The sequence below is a fragment of the Pholis gunnellus genome (genome assembly GCF_910591455.1).
Source record: "Pholis gunnellus genome assembly, chromosome: 8".
Classification (NCBI taxonomy): domain Eukaryota; kingdom Metazoa; phylum Chordata; class Actinopteri; order Perciformes; family Pholidae; genus Pholis; species Pholis gunnellus.
In genome coordinates, this window is record NC_136534.1 from 10,174,336 (window position 1) to 10,191,214 (window position 16,879).

The following is a 16,879-nucleotide window of genomic DNA, read 5'->3' on the forward strand; positions in this document are numbered from 1 at the left end:
TGCTGCAAATGTGTATTTATGAGGGTTTCACATGAGCACAGCAATAATCTGGTTTATGAGCAGCACATTGTAAATACCGACGTTTGTGTTATGACTGTTAAAACAATGCACACACACACACACACACACACACACACACACACACACACACACACACACACACACACACACACACACACACACACACACACTCAAGTGCACTCTCACAATAATAACACTGACAAACATTCACTCACACACCATCTATTGAAACAAACATCAGGCTTATGTCTCTTTCAAGACCTTCTAAACTGTCTGAGTCATGATAAAACGTCACTAAAATCACCCAAACGTCCTATGAATATGAATTGTGTAAAAATGCCCCGAGGGTTGGTCTGAAAAATCAAGCCAGAAATGATCTGAATAAACCAAAGGACCTGACCACCAGCACGGGGGCGGAACCGGTCCACTTCTTTCATCCCAGCGGTGGGATGTTTTACGTCACGTATTGGGGCCAGCTGTGGAGAGAGAGAGGGGGAGAGACATAGGGGAAACGAGAGAGAGAGAGAGCGAGAGAGGAGGAGGATTCTTATTCCCGTTAATGAAAGCATCATTTGCGCTAAAGGCTGTCGCTCTCCAGTTGTTTTTAACTCAGCCACTGCATTCCAGACCAGACTTCATTTCGGCTACCTCGTTGGCGGAAATGTTGGCTCTCGTGGCTGTTTTTTTAAGGACATTCATTGCAACATTAGGCCTTCCATATTAAAGGAAGAGGTAAGGGTATATCTTCATCCAAATGGCACGTGCTTCGCATGGCTTCAGCCGGAAGATCGTTTCAAGTTTGTTTTGGCGCTCGAGCTCGAGCGGCAGTTTTGTGTAGAAAAAAAGCGTTACTGTGTCGCGGGTAAGTAAAGTGCAACGAATAGGCCTACAGACAGGCGACTGTGGGCCCATAGTGGCTAGAAAGCCCTCTTGTGTTATCTCTTCTATCAATATGAATATAATCCCACCCTCGTCTCTTTCCTCGTGATAGTCATCCCCCTCATGCTAAGTTAGCAGACGAGAAATGGCAGAAGGGTGTGAGTAGGCTACTCCTGCGACGGATGAGGAAAGAGGAAAGGTGGGCCAACTAGCTTTTTGTACGGTAAAGGTGAGGCACGAAACCGCCTGTTTTGCAGGAGCAAGTGACGTGTAACACAGGCCCCCGGGTCCTACTTTAAGCGGTTTGTTGCGGTTAGCGTAGCACGATGCTGTTTTTGTTTTACTTATCAACAAGTCTATCACGAGGCAAATGGTTTTGTTGCCATGGATACAGCGCAAGGTGGTATCCTGCGACGCAATTGGAGCGATCCGGTGTTGACTAATGGACGCTCCTCTGCTGCTGCTTCCAGCTCGCTGGCTCTCTCGGAAAATAAACTCGTGGCTACAGCGGGTAAAAATACCCCGCCGCTCTTACATCAGTGCGCCCCGTGATATTTTTGGGAACGTCTGCCACGCGCGTCGGAAGGGGTATTGGTTGTCTGTCTTTTGCCAGCGCTGGACTGTCGCCCGCAGCTCCGTGAGGGGGCAAAGAGACGAGATTTGAAAATGTAAACGGGAAAAAACAGCGCAGCGGTGCAGCAGCGAGGAAGTCTTTGAGATAAAATTTGACCAAAAAAATAAAATAACAGGACGCCGTGGGGACAAAATAATAACGGCTTGACCATGTCTCTGTGAGGACATGGAGAGGACCAAAGCGTCCAGTCCCGTCGCCTGTATGAGCACAGTGACTGCTGCCCGGAGCGCTGCTGTGCGGCAGACGGGGGATTTGGCCGGGTTTGGATAATTGGCGCTTTTACGCACGCGACTCACCAACTGAAAAAAAGTTGGGAGATGGCATTGTGTCTGCTGAACTTTATCGGACATTATTTCACCTCGTGCTTTGCGCGGCAGAAATGGATACTTTGTGTTTTTAAAGTTGTTTTTTAAATGTTTCATTTTAACGCGCTGGAGAAATGTGGAGCGCGTTAATGAACGGCTCGGGGCTGCACGCTGGTGGGGGCGGAGCTGGTGGGGGCTACGTCCCGTCTCAGGGATGGGAGTTCGTGCCGTGCTCCGGGATGGAGAGGGCGGATAGAGGCAGGGGGAAGAGTCGCAGCCCGTCGAGGAGGATCTCCTCTCCGCCCACCGTCTTCAGTCACATCTACGAGTCTCAGTTCGGCGCTCCGCCGAGTGGAGGAGAAGGTGGAGCAGGGGCACAGCTTGAGATCCTCAGGGGACAAATGTGGCCGGGGCCCGAACCCCAGCAGCAGCAGCAGCAGCAGCAGCAGCAAACACAACACACGCGGCTGAAAAAGAAATTTGAGGATTTGAAAAAGCGACACGTTCAGGATAAGGAGGAATGGATCCGCGAGAAGGAGTCATTGTTGAGAGAAGTAGCTGACATACAAGTGATTGGATATATTTACACCTTTTGAAAGCTAAATACACTTCTGTGTGTGCCTAGTGCGTTTGTGGTACACGTGCATTCTTTTTTCTGTAGCAGTATTGTATGGCAAGTTGCAGTTTGTCAATTATGCCTAATTTGAAGTCGGTGAATTTGTTGTGTTTTGTGGTTTCATATCTTATATTCCCAGAATATTCTTCAGGGCTTCACATTTAATTAATGTGGTACACCAGTGTGAGGATCAGTTTAGTATAACGTTTTTATTTCCTTCTCAGTTCTTCTTTGTTTATGCTACTGTAAGTTTCTAATATGCCAGTTCATTAATTGACAAGATTGCTGCAAACTGTTTCCATGCAGGGAGGGGAGAACCGGAGGATTCTGCTGGAACTGAAGACAGTTTTGGAGGAAGTGCAGGTGGAGGTGAAGAGAGAGGAGGAGAAGAGGAGCGAGCTCCAGCTGCAGTACACCAGAGACAGATGTGCCTGGGAGCTGGGGAAGGCCGAGCTCAAATGCAGGATTGCGCAGGTAACTCAGGGATGATGATGACTGTGATTTGTGAGTGTTATTTTGGGGGTTTAAGACTGTATTCAAAAGCATCTGCACACAAATACTTAATCAGTTGCAGACTGTTTGTGTGCGTGTTAGAGCGATGTATGCATTACTGCACGCAAAGAATGCTTTATTTAAATTCTTATCTACATTGTTTCTTGTGTTAATATATTTGTGTATTGTCATATGTCTGCGTGTGACGAGCTATTCGGTACTCGTCTGGCCTCCAGATTGGTGTAAATTGGGATTGCCACATTTGCCACCCGCATTGGTGATTAGTTGACTCAATCGTCAGATTCGTAAAACTGAGTTTCTCCACAAAGAATCGCACAAGAGCACGACTTTAAATATTGTGTTTACCAGAGATGCGCTCATATGTTTCTTGAAAATAAGTCGTTTAGCATTAAAAAGTGTAATGAACACAAACCAGGCTGCTTTTAAGTCCTTTATATATACTTAAAAGAATTGAGGCCCCAGGATACGACCCTGTGGCACCCCACATCACATGGCGATAGGTCCCCTGGCATCCATCCAACTTAAGCCTCAGTTCAGACAAAAGATTTGCAGAGAGGAGACAAAAGTTATCCTTGCTCAGCCAGACACAGACACCCAACTTGGCTTTTTAACAGCTAACTCTAAGTAGATAATATAACCTTTTGTTGCCTTGGACAGCTACTGTTAAGTGTTTCTTTAAATGACCAGAAAATTGCTTAGAGTTAAGTTTGCATACCAGTGCCATGCTGTGTCAGGAACACTCGAAGGACCATGCATGGCTATTCTTCAAAGCAATGCGGCTTTGGGGATTTAGCTTATTTTCTGGTTGTATCAGAAGATAGATTTATTTGGTTGCTTTTGATTCTGGGAAGTTTGTTCAGAGTTAGATTTCTCTGTCTGCTGAGTTGTGTGTCTCGGTACTCGTCACATGTCTAGTTTTCTGTGATGTTGTGTCTTTATCTGCCAGTTCAACCCCATACTATTCCCATCAAAGACTTAAAACTGATTGGCCACGCATTCACCTGTTACACAGCGCAAGTCCTTCGTCCTCAGAAGCTACAAGAAAGATCTAACGATCCTCTGAGTGAAGCAATGAAGCAGAAACGTGGTGCTGGAAACTAACAAGGTGGCGCAACGATACTGTAGAAAAGTTGGACAAGACCACTGCTGACACGATGACACAGGAATGCAAAATAGTAAAATGGTTTTCCCAGCGCAGATGGTTTAACTGCCATAATGTCATTCCCTCTGTGTGAGTCGATGGCACAAGGTTACTGTGCAGCTCTTCTCTTTGTCCTGCTGGCTCGGTGCCTTCTCACAGTGTGGTTGACAGAGAGCCTTATAAAAACAGACTTTTACTGTTCTGTTTTGCTTTTGTAAAGCCCATTGTGGCTGTGGGAGAAAGCGGCCTAATCTATTGCAGGAGGTTATGCCATGATGCCACACACACACACACACACACACACGCACACACACACATTGATGTTATATTTTAAGATGCTGATGTGCATGTAAGGAATCTTTATTTGAGGCAGTTTCTGAGAGCTTTGACACATTGATGTTTTGCTTCTTCTATATATTGGCAAAGTGCACATGGAAGTCTCTTGTGTGTTTTACTGTACGTGTGTGTGTGTGTGTGTGTGTGTGTGTGTGAGAACATCCAAAGTGTACAAACATTTTGAATGGATCATGCGCACACACACACATGCAGACATTTCTATACTCATTGCACAAAGAGACCAAGGGAAATGTGTGTTGGAGTCAAGCCTGCTGGGCGGGGTTAGCTCCATTGTAAAACTTGTTTTGTCTTGATGCCACATCCTGCCACAGTTTATAGTTTTGGGTACGTGTTTACCAAGTGCTAATAGGCTTGCTCATCAGGTTCAAGATACTTCAAGACAAGTTTTGTGAAATCATTCACAGCTTACAAATCAAATGACTAATTTACAGACTTCACAGACCTTTAACTAGCCTGTGTCCCTAATGGGGGAAGTATAGAGTGAACTTGTAACAGGTCTATAAACAAAGTTTGGTCTGCTTCTAGTTCAAGACAGCAGGTCTAAATGTTATGTCGAGGTTGTAGACATCATATTTTCTGTAATCCATGTAATTCACTTGCTATATTTAGACAGAACACAAAAATGTGTGGCTGATAATAGTTTCACTTTTGTTTTATAAATTGCTGAGCAACTCACATGTAGGCGACACAGAAATAGACTAGAATGCATGGAAATCACTGCAAGGAGCATCAGTAGAGGTCAGTAGAGCAAACTGGGTGTGACTTAATGTCCCTTTGAAGTGAAATGTGAACAATTTCAGCATGAGTGACAAACTCCTGTCATTTTCCTCACGTTGGCTTCACTGTGCCAGTGCAGGGAAGATCCCATTTTTGGCTCAGACGGAGGGTGTTGAGGGTGTAGAAGGTAATGGTTTGAATGCTGATACTGATCACACCAATAACAATCCAGAACAGATTTGAAAAGTAGAATGAGTGTCAGAGGAATGCTGTGGAGGATTATCCAAGCAGCCAAGTGTATTATAGAAACCTAAAGTTAGTGTATGGAACGAGTGGTGGATACTTAGGTCCAGTAAGTTTGAATTTTGAGGTCACTTTAAGTAATACCATAAGTGAAATGGCATTTGCACGTTGTGACACTGTGAGCGTCTGCTATAATCCACAGACTTAAGTGCTCCATAATTGCTTCATAATTGAAGTTTTCTGCATAAAATGTCCACATTTGACATATTTTCACATATTGTTAGCTGTGGTTAGCAGCTAGTTTTGGTCCCTTTTGTTGGTCATCTGATTGGTCAAGAAACTGAAGCTCTGTAGCTACAAACAGTTCAGCCAAATCATGATATCATTTTGAATTTGGCTTAGTTGATACTGTCATTTATTTGCTATACCAGAAATTCTTCTAAGTTCTAATTGCAAATAATTAAGCATCAACACAGTTGTAGCTTATGAGCAGTTGCATGCTTGTTCTATCCTTGAGATTTTAACTACACACCTTCCTCCACAGCGGGTTCTGGCTGTGAATGTAACTATTGTTTGTTGTTTCCAAATCCTTTTTTGGGCACTCCTACCACCAAGTACGCATCCAAGGCAGTGGTCTTTGGCCGGATATTTCTCCGCACGCCACTGATTTATGAATGCCGCTGGCAGCTATAGGAGACATCTCATTCTGCCTTAGCGGCCAACTCCCCCCTCCTCCTTTTACCTCGTCTCCCCACCTCCCCTCGGAATGTGACATTGTACAAGGCTGTGTGTCCGCTATTTATAGTGGGTCACCGTGGTGACACGGTTACCTTTATATCCCCTTTTCCATACAGCGACAGGCAGGGTGCCCAAGAGTATCAGGAGTTGGCTCCTTGAGAAAGATGTGTGCTTGCATGGGTGTGTTTTTTTCCCCCTGAGCTGGGTGTAATGACGATGAACTATGTCCCTGTTTGCATGTAAAGGGCCTCCAGAGGTTCCTTTTTAAGAAGACAGTTGTCGGCTCTGACTCCAACCCTCTTATTTATGCACTTTCACTATTTGTTTACATTTGGATGTTTGAATGGACTGTGGACAGCACCCATCAGCATCCATCTGTAATTGTGGAGAAAAGAGCCACAGGCAGACAGAAAAGGGTTGACATGTTTTTTTCAACTCCATAATTTCATGACCCCAGGCCACAGGCAGAAATAGCACCATGACCCAGGCTAGTAAGAAGGCTGTGGTCGCTGTCTGTGACTGAACACTTAAATAACACACTCGGGCATGCTCGGCATGCACATGTATGCTCATGCACAGGCGTTGTCTTGGGCTCTTTCCAGTTCCAAAGCCAACATTTTTTACGAGTAACAAAAATGCACATATTCACCACAGGAAGCACAGATATATGTACTGAAACACACCCGTATTGTTAAATACTTTAAAAGAGGAAAGCCTCTCAATCAGATAATTTCCTTGTATTATCTCATTGGTAGAGGACATTTCGGATTAGTTTTCCTAACACCATTATCTTATCTAGAGGTATCAGACCACCAAGACTTCAATCTTTGATGTTATGGAATTCAGTCAGTTTTTAAGCCTTTTAAAAAATGTTTTGACTTAAGGTTTTGGCTGCAACACAGTGACATTATCAGGGGAAATGCCCAGGGTATTTCATTCGGTTATATTCTCACTAAAACAAAATTGTCCAATTAAACCTAATACAATTGGCATTTGTTGAAAGGAATCAGGAGTTGTGTTGAGAGATCCTCTTTGTATGAATATCATTTGACTGAGGCCACATGCATCCTTTGGAGACATACAGCATTTGCTGCCGTATCCTGCACTGCATCCTGTGTAAGGGAAGCACCATAGAAAAGAGACTTGACCCCTGAACCCAGGAGCTCTGTGTGACTCCTTACAGGATATTTTCATCTTTCAATCCTCTCTCTTTTCTCCCTCTTCCATCCTCTGAACCCACTCACACTCGTCCCCGTGGTGCATTATCCCCCCCACATCCTCCGCCTTCTCTTCCTGCCACTCCTGCATTCTCTTAATTCCACTTTTAACAAATCCTTTCACTCATGCCTTGCTTGTCTCTTCATCTGGCTTATCGCCACTGACTTTTTTTCTCCACCGTCTCTCTCCCACTCTTTCCCCTTCCATCTATCTCCCTGCTGCTTTTTCCTCTCCTCCTCTGTGCCCTTTGCACTCCCTGTCTGTTTCCTTCTCTTCAGTTGGAGGCTAGAGAGGGTGCTGGGTTGATCGGCGGCGGGGTCCAGTCAGCTGCAGGTCCCGGCTCTGTGGCGTCACGGAGTGCTCTAAGACAGCACGGCGAGACATCCACACTCCGCCGGGAGAGGGAAGAGCAGCGGAGGCTGCTGGCGGACACGCATTCGACGGCCATGGACCTGCGGTGCCGCCTGGAGCACAATGAGAGGGACTGGTTGAGAGAGAAAGCAGAGCTGCTGGAGAGGTTTGACGTGGAGAGGAGGGAATGGGAGTGCCAGCTGCAGGATATGCAGAGGAAAATAGAAGAGGTAAGGTGCTCCGAGTGTGTCTGAATGATAATATTTCTGCGTTTTGTCTTGGTTTCATTTATTTGATTTTGAGTTACAGTTGGATTTATGTAAAAGTAAGGCATGAACGACTGGATAAAGCAAAACTCTGAGAAGTATGTGATGCCATTTCCCAACTTATGAGACTTGTGCATGAGATGTGGCTTCATGTGCAGTGAGCGGCCTACAGTGTGTAACGCTTCCCTCCCACACATCCTGTTCACCATCAACACTGTCAAAACAATATCCCCGATCAGTGCAGCTGCAGGGCTTGAGGAAAGGAAGGAGTGGACGGAGGAGTGCGAGGGTTCTGCTATTTCTCTGATATCTCTGTGTAATTAGACACAGGCAGCGATTGAGCAAGCCATGACCTGGAGTGACGTAGACCGAGAAGCAACATGATAATAAACCTTCCTGTCTTACATGACAGTAAATATCTCTCGGATGTTTTGACAAAACAAGTTCCTGAAGCTCAAGGAGAAGTCTTCAAATTGCTTGTTATACGCATTTCTCATTATGTGATAAACCAAAAAATCAACCATGTATTCAGCAGATTTATTTCATAGGGAGATGACTTGTTAGTTGCTGCCCTAATATAAAAGTTGAATGGTGGAGTTGGATGAGAATAATTAAGTAAGAAAGTATAACTGGATAAGACCGGTCAAAGAGGGAATTAGAGCAAATGAATGGCCCAGAGAGAGGGACAAAGGTAAAGAACGAGATAGAGTAGGTGACAAAGCCAGAGTCCAAATCTGACATGCCCAGAGGAGCAGATTAGTGTTTTGAATGAGGGAAGCCACACAAAAGTAGCTGGAGAACAGTTTGCTAAGAAAAGAACATGTGGTTCTCATTTGGCCGTCCAAGACCAGAAAATGAGAGAGCAAAGCAGCAGAGGAATAAAGGCTAAAAGGCAGTAGTCCCATCTAGACATTGCGTGATGGGAAGGGAGCCCAGTCAACATGAAATAGTTACTATTTTGGGATTCCACTGGAGGAGGCCAGAGGTTATCCAATTTAATTTGAAAGAATTCTTTGAATGTTTTTTTTTTTAATCCTCTGCGGTCTAAAAATGTCATAAGATTCGTTGCTATACTGTCTCGACTTCACTTCATCCCAAATTAGTTTGTGAGGGACTGTGTGCAGATGCAGTATTGTACTGTTAGTATAATCATATGCCATCCTATAGTCATAGGCATTCACTGAGAGTAGAGTCAAAATATATGCCGTACACTGACTTAGGTGTACATTTTTGATCTAATAGATAATATAAAAGCATAATATCGTCAGATAAAATGTGTTTATAATTGACATAATTGTTGATTTGTTTAGTGTTATATTGTTTATGCTCAATATTTGCAAAATCAAATGTTGAAATTCATCTCAAAAGAATACAATTTAAATGACAAAAGTACAATGTTCCATCCCACATAGGACTAATCCAGTATAGGTGAAACAAATGATGACCCCTGTTGTTGTTCTTCTTCCTATTTCTAGCTGTACTCTGACGTGAGAACCAAGCGAGAAGTGCAGGGCAGTGGAAGGCAGGACGACAACGATGATGTGCACAGGCTCAGCAGCATTCGCTCAACCACCTCCGGCTCCAGTCTGCTCAGTGACAACGAGCCGCTCAGCAGCAGCAGTCAGTCAGAGCCAAGCAGACATCCACCTTTACCTGGCTTTGGTCACAACAGAGACATCGGTGGCAGGAATTGTGTTGGCAGAGATGGTCACCACTCCAGCTGCTTCCAAGCAGACAGCCTCTTTGGATATGATATTGGGGGTCAGTTCACTCATTCAAAACCTGAGCTGGTGGATGAGTTAAGTTCCAGAGGCACTTGGCAGCAAGACTCAGCCACCGATGGCAAGGAAGCTGCGGATACAATAGAGCTGGCGGCTATGTTTCATGGAGCGCCTGGATGTGGAGTGCCACAGAAAAATGTCTCAAACAGTAATGAAAACAATATCCACGTTCATCCTGAAGAAAAGCCTCTCTGGGCAGAGCTGAGTTACGGCAGCGACAAGAAGAGGAACACCACTGCTCTCAATGCTGTGAGTGATTCAAAGAAAACACTATATTTATACACAGTTTCGACACATCGGTGTTGTCGTCATTCCTTGTCTTTGGCTTTTTGCTCTGCTGACACAAACTTGTTGTTGCATCCGTGTTCCTGTACTGTCTCCTGTATACCCCTCTTTGTCATTCTTTTGTTTCTTCGAATAGATAATCCTCCTTATCTGCCACATTCTCAGCTTTAAGTTTTATTCGCATAGTTTTGCAACAATACATAGTATCCAGCATGTCTCATTGTATCTCTCCCCATCTTTGTGTCTCAGGCTCTGAAGGAGATCGCCCGTGTAAGCGAGGAGCTTTGCAGCTACCAGGACGAGATCAGAAAGAAGAGTGGGGATAAGAAGTAAATAAATCCCCTTTACTATGTTAACGTCCTGGCGTCAACATGGAACTATGATAATCACTGTACCTGTTATGTCTTGATGCAATAAGGGCAAATGCATTTCACTGTTTCATTCTCTTCAGGAATCGATCTGAATCCCTGCGCCTTCCTGAGGAGAGCGAGATGTTGTTTGGCCGTGATAAAACCCGACTGGAGGTCGATGAAGCTCCCTGCGACCTCAGCCAGATTTACGATGACCTCCGGGCCTTGGAAAGGGAAAACTGGATCACCTTGTCACCAGACAACACCTGGAGGGCAGACAGAGGGCCAAGCAAATCCTGGATAGCAAACACTGCTGATCCAGAAAGCCACGGAGAAGCAAAGACGAGCCCTGGATTACTCTCAGAGATTGATACAGAATGTCCAGCCGTCCCTCCCCGCACCTCCTCCTGGAATCTGAGCTCCCCCACTTTTTCTGACACAGAACTTTACATCCCAGAATCCCCCATGATGACAGCGAGGAAGTGCCATAGTCCCTGTGTTCTAGTTGACAAAAAATGTAGCAGCCCATCTATTGTCAGGAAGTTTGAGGCTATGCTACAGGTAAATGAAGGAAAAGTTTTGAAAGACGGTGTTGTAGCATCTAGCCCCGTACCTGCTAAATCTGAATGTATTAATAAGGGCTGCTGCCACAATCGCTGGTCCTGTGACGCAAGCAAGTTCACAAGCAGTAAGCTGTCGACATACGGGACTGTCCAGAAAAGCTTCTCTGAAGTCAACATATTGACTGCTGGCAAGAACTTGCGCTCAGATTACTGCCCTGAGCTACAAATACCTCCGATTGTCAAAGAATTACCTTTAGATTTGCTCTTGTCCTCTCTTGAAATACCACCTGCTGGACTCAACCTCCACGGCTCCAAAAGAAACATAATGCTGGAACAAAAAACAGCTGAGTTCAACAGAACTTTGTTTCAGGCTGAGATGGGCCGTAGAGGCGTAGAGGGACAAGACAGTTGTACAGTAACAGATGCCTGCTCTGTGGGTTCTCCAACTTGTGCATTTGATGAGATATTACCTCCCGGGGAGACAACATTTCAGCCACTTTGTACTGATGTCACCACTAGCGTCATGGGTGTGCATCCTGAAATCGCGTTGTCTCGTTCCACCTCAAATTCCACAATTCAGAACCCCGAGGTCCAATCAAGGCGAATGAGATGTGGTGCTGAAGGACAAGAGTTAAGAATGAAGCAAGGAACCCTTTCTGACCTTTCATCTGAGCAGCCACAGCTTGGACACAGCGTGGAGACAACGCACCATTGGGAGGTCAAGCACAAAGTTCAAACAGCAAGCGGCCCTTCCAGGAAAGCACAACACAGAGCGGCCACAGAGGCTCTGTTTTCTGAGCCTGTCTTGCCTGCAAATACCCAGCCAGGTCAGAGTGTGGATGGTTCCAGCTCCGAGAATGAGAATCCCAACGGAGCGAAGCCTCAGTCAGCCGGAGTTGGTGTCTCACTCCAGCAGCCGTCTGCTGAGAACAAACAAAGACAGATGACACAGCCAGGGCAGCAGGCACAGCAACGGCATGCGTCGGCTTTTCCCTCCCAGTCGGACTCCTCCAGATCTGGGCCTCGAATGATGAACGACCATCCCTGGAAGGCCCTCACTCTGGCTGCGTACCCACGGCCCGAGGGATCCAGATCCAACTACGGGGCAGTGGAGAGGATTCTGAAGAATTATGAGAGTGCAGCCCGGGCTCACCAGAACCAGAGCCAACCCAACGAGATGGATTCTAGTCCTAACGCCAGTGTCAGGCAGCAGGAGAACGTGACAGAACTGGACATGCCGGACATTGACCCTCTGCCCTTACCTCCCGCTCTGAGACACACACAGACTTCAAGCTCTTCTCAGAAGCACACCACACAGTTCAGCAGCCACAGTGCCATGGGTGTGAAAGAGGTACATCTAACAGTGCAGGTGGGTAGAGTCTGAAAAATACAGTCTGTATACACACTTTCACATGTAAGCACCCGCCTTGCCGCTCAGCAGGTGTGCTATTCACTGTACAGGTGTTAACATTTGGAATGAAAAGAGTTAAATGCATTTTTTTTTAGGTCATTGCCAATTACACCAGTAGACCTGGGTCAACTCGCACATTTCATTCTGTTTCATTCCATTCTGAAACACTAAGCGATTGCCCTTGACTGGGGACAGCTCCGGTGGGAATGTTGTTTATTTCTGGTGTGTGCTAAGAGACAGAAGCAGGCCAGAGCCTCCATTATAATCTGGGCATCTGGGCCATTCTATTGCTTAAAGGCTCCGAACAAAAGGAACCGGCGGTGTGGCATATAAAGTACTTGCCAGGAGATTTATCACCCTCAACAACATACTTGTCTTTCATCTTCCAGTCCTTCCATGGGGCCTCGTAGTGGAAGTGTTTTTCTGGCCTTTGTGTAGTAATTATAGAAGTATCTGCAAGAAGCCAGCTGACTAAATGCCTTTGGCAGAGCTGAAGTGATCACGCTGCTTTAAAGTCATGCAAATGGTAAAGAAATCGTGGGAGCGATTATCAAGCCAATTGGACTTCATGAAAATAATTGAATTAGAGGCACCGCTTTAGTGTAACCTTAACCGAGGAGTACTGTCCAAAATACAATGCTGAAGATTCTGTAAATCCAGTACGTGGCAGCAGAACCACGGCACGAGTACGGTATTCCACCTCAGATGCTTTTCTCTCGACTTAAAAGAATTGGATCTACTTGTGTGACCTTTCCACATGAGCGTGTTCCTGTTTGAAATATGCCTGTTGTTTCCTCCAGGGTCAAGAAGACTTCAGATGGAACACGTGACAAAATGTAAAGTATCTGAGTGTGTGAATATAAAAATGTTGATGGAACGGTGTGATAATCCTAAATGGTAATTCATTTGTTTCTCCACAGGAGAACGACGTGACCTCCGTCTCCTCCTCAGCTCAGAAGAACTTCTCCAGGCCTGCCCGTCCAGCCAACCGGCGCCTCCCCTCCCGATGGGTCAGCCGCTCCCCCACTTCCTCCTCCTCCACCTCCTCCTCTCCCTCTACCACCCCTGTTGTGCCTCCATCCTTCGCCCTCCAGAAACACAGTTCCTCTTTTACCTACTCACACGCCTTTCACATGGAGACTGTCATTATTTGACCTCCACCTCCCCCGTATGATCGAACCAACGAGAAGCACCTCAGCGACAACCTCTGAACACTGAACGTTCCTTTTCTTTGCTATTGTACATACCACACCCAGACTGCTTCTCCACTCCTACAGACTCAGAAGTGCTTTAGATCACCAACTCACCTTTTAGAATGTATGTGGCATCCAGCAGAGACGAACTGACCAAGGATGCAAGGAAAGGATCTGAAGCAGCTTCACTTATTCAGCAGTGTGCTCCGATGAACCCGCCTGAAGAACCAGGCATCATGCGTAGCCTCAGAGGACAATGAAAACGCGTCATTCATTCATGCCAACCATTGGAATGGATGTCCTTAACTCTGGTCTGGATTCTAGCCTGGACTAGTGTAGCCTTGCAGATCTGCCAACAGACCTTCTGCTACTGCTTAGTGCTATATACTGTATTTACACCTTTCAAGTGATACTTGGTCATCTTCAAATGATCCAAATACTTCCAGACAAAATGAAATCCAGAATGATGTATTTAATACGTACTGTATTTTGTGTGCAACATGTTTTGTGTGCCTTTTGCACAAACTATCATGTTTCATACACAATATGCAGCATCATGGATTCATGGATAGAGATAAAGGCAGTGGAGCAGAGAGTTCCCCATGGCATCGCTCTGTGTGCTGAATTAAGCCGTGTTAGTTTTTGCCTTCTTGAATATGTCCTACAGTACATGCCTGGACTGTACCTTGCCTGTGACTAAAACACTTTGCTTTACATTCATGACTGGCTTTACATTTTTCATTACAGTAACACGAAAATGTGAACGTGAGGTCCTTTTTTATAACTTTGTACCAAAGGCTGGTTTCTTTTTCTGCATTTTCCTGATTTGAAAATGAAATACATTGTTTGTGACAGCATTTATTTTTGCAGTCTCACCCATTGCTGATGTTTTCCAATCAAAATGTATGTTAAACACCGTTCACGAGAGCCTGCTTTTGTGCTTAACATAAATAACGATGCTTATGTAAAACAGATTAAAAGGCCTTTTTCTACTTTTACTAATTCTGAATGGTCACATATCAGGACATTACTCAGCTGAGTAGTACAGTCAGTTTTTTGGGTGAAAGTGGTGAATCATATGATGAAGGTGATACCTTTGCTGTTCTTTTTGTGTAATAAACATAAGGACTTACATATTTCTCCACTCTTTTCACATCACATACCAAAATACTTGCAGTTGCACCATACTTGAATAATACTGTATGTGGTGTTGTCATGCTGTGCAAGGAGCATTATTACAAAGTAGTATTTAAGAAGTTGAATAACCCTTTAGACAATCCAGTTTAGTCTTATCTAACTTGTGTGTTTTGATTTCCTCCAATAATCTTCAATCATTGAATTTACACACTACAGGTTAAGCCGACCTTGCCACTGTGCAGCGCTCTTCAATCCCCCAATAGGACCAATAAGTCCTCAACATCAATCAAACATGGCACAGTAATATTTTCACATCGGGAGGAGTCCTAGGTGACCGTTCGACTCACAAAGATGAAGCACCAGAAACCAAAGCTGCTTCAATCTTGTTGGCGGACATCTCTGGTGACACTGTGATCTCTGCCTTTGAGTGATGGCTGCAGAGCTACGTGACGGGAGCAGAGGGAGCGCCTATCTCTTTGATAGTGTGGGTGTGTGTTCAGTATGCATGCACTCCTCCATAAATCCTTCTGCATTCCTTTTTCTAAATGTGTGTGATTTTTGTTTACGTCAGATGGTGTATTTGTGTTTCTGTCTACAACATGAAAACACTACTTTACTGCACTGTTTTTGCACTTCACACACACACGTACATGCCCATCGTCTTACATAAACATTAAGGGACAGGCACACACACACACACACACAACCATACACATCCTTACCCTGAGAGGCACGGACACCTAACCCCTCACCCTGAAACCTGGCACCCCCAGGCTGACTGAAATAACAGGTGCAACAATGTTATGGTGCCAGAAATCCTACCCTGGCGCTGATATAAATATAAATATTGTCATCCTTTCCTGATGCCTGTAGCTTTGCGCTGTGTTGGCTGCTTCACACTGTTTTCCTGTGTCAAGGCCGGCCAGGAGCGTGGATTCCCAGTGCTGGCCTGTGCTCAAGTCTGGAGGTTTCCAGATGCTGAAACATTTATATAACCAGTACAAACTGTTTTGATTCTAATGGGGTTTAAAGCACAATGGAAAGTATTTATGGAACAATATTTTATCATGCAAAACATAGAACACAGGTTCAACCAGAGACAGGGGTCTGAACCATAGTGTTGTATACATACAGCCATTGATGCCCATAAAATTCCAAATCCACACTGACACACAACACCCATTGGCCACGTACACGGTTTGATCTGATTTGATTGGTGTAGCCCTAAACAGGTCATTTCTGTAGTCCTCATCCTTTTACAGCCTTATTCAAAAGAACTGAGATACAATTTTCACACACTATGGTATGCATAATAATTCTAATAAGCAGTTGTGCCCTTGTGCTTGTTGACTAGTGTCAAGCCTACATTTTGGCCTGCAGCTTTCTGTGTGTCCACAGCCTTGTTTGTTTTCTCTCCAAACAATATAGTGGTAAAGCTCGACTAGCCTGCAAGGAAGCTCATTGGCACTCTGTCTCCTGCAGTACATAGACAAACATGACTAGCAAGTTATATTTAGTCATTGGGTATATCCTTGCAGATTATTTCCCTCGAATGTCAACCGAGATTAGGATCATGTTAGATTATTTAAGAAGGGTTTTGAGGTTTTTGAGTTGTTAATGAATAAGCAAATACCTCTTTTGGTGTATTACACCATATTATGGTGATGTTTTCACAGTTTTGGCTTGGTTTCAAATACACAACACATATTACAGTAAATAGTCTCATTTTGTGGTTCAGTGGTTATGCAATGTGAGTTGCTACCGACACATCCCTGTCAAGGTGGAAAAGTGTTCATTGGCCCTCCAGCTCCCCTGAGCTCCCTACACTCCTCAAAGGAAACCTCCGGGCCCCTGAGAGTCTGTGGCCCCTGCCAACCTGCCATTCTTCCTGCCCTGAAATAGATCCTTACTGGCACTTATCATTGTGTGTGTGTGTGTGTGTGTGTGTGTGTGTGTGTGTGTTTTCTTATCTCGGTAAGTTGGTATAGAGCCATGCTGACTGCAGCGCATTTCCTGACTTCCTGTGGAGCCCCAGACAGCTGCATATCGATCAGTACACTGATGCATCACTTTAGAGCCCACATACAGTACACACACAGTCACACACAGAAACACACACAGAGAGAGATACAAGCAACGACATTTGAGCATGCATCTCTC

General features: G+C 45.0%; 1 protein-coding gene across 2 annotated transcripts; it reads left to right on the plus strand.

Annotated features, from left to right (window-relative positions):
* The first annotated feature begins 1,610 nt into the window (after positions 1 to 1,610).
* On the plus strand, positions 1,611 to 14,668 carry mtcl3a (MTCL family member 3a). Of its 2 annotated transcripts, XM_079165300.1 has the most exons (8): positions 1,611 to 2,408; positions 2,762 to 2,929; positions 7,661 to 7,963; positions 9,475 to 10,029; positions 10,315 to 10,394; positions 10,517 to 12,347; positions 13,190 to 13,225; positions 13,310 to 13,444. In XM_079165300.1, exons 1-7 carry the CDS (start codon positions 1,974 to 1,976, stop codon positions 13,217 to 13,219), a joined length of 3,402 nt encoding a protein of 1,133 aa, XP_079021426.1. In that variant the 5' UTR covers positions 1,611 to 1,973; the 3' UTR covers positions 13,220 to 13,225; positions 13,310 to 13,444. The 2 variants fall into 2 exon arrangements, with proteins under 2 accessions (XP_079021426.1, XP_079021425.1); XM_079165299.1 differs by lacking the exon at positions 13,190 to 13,225 and having other exon boundaries at positions 13,310 to 14,668.
* Positions 14,669 to 16,879: the final 2,211 nt, after the last annotated feature.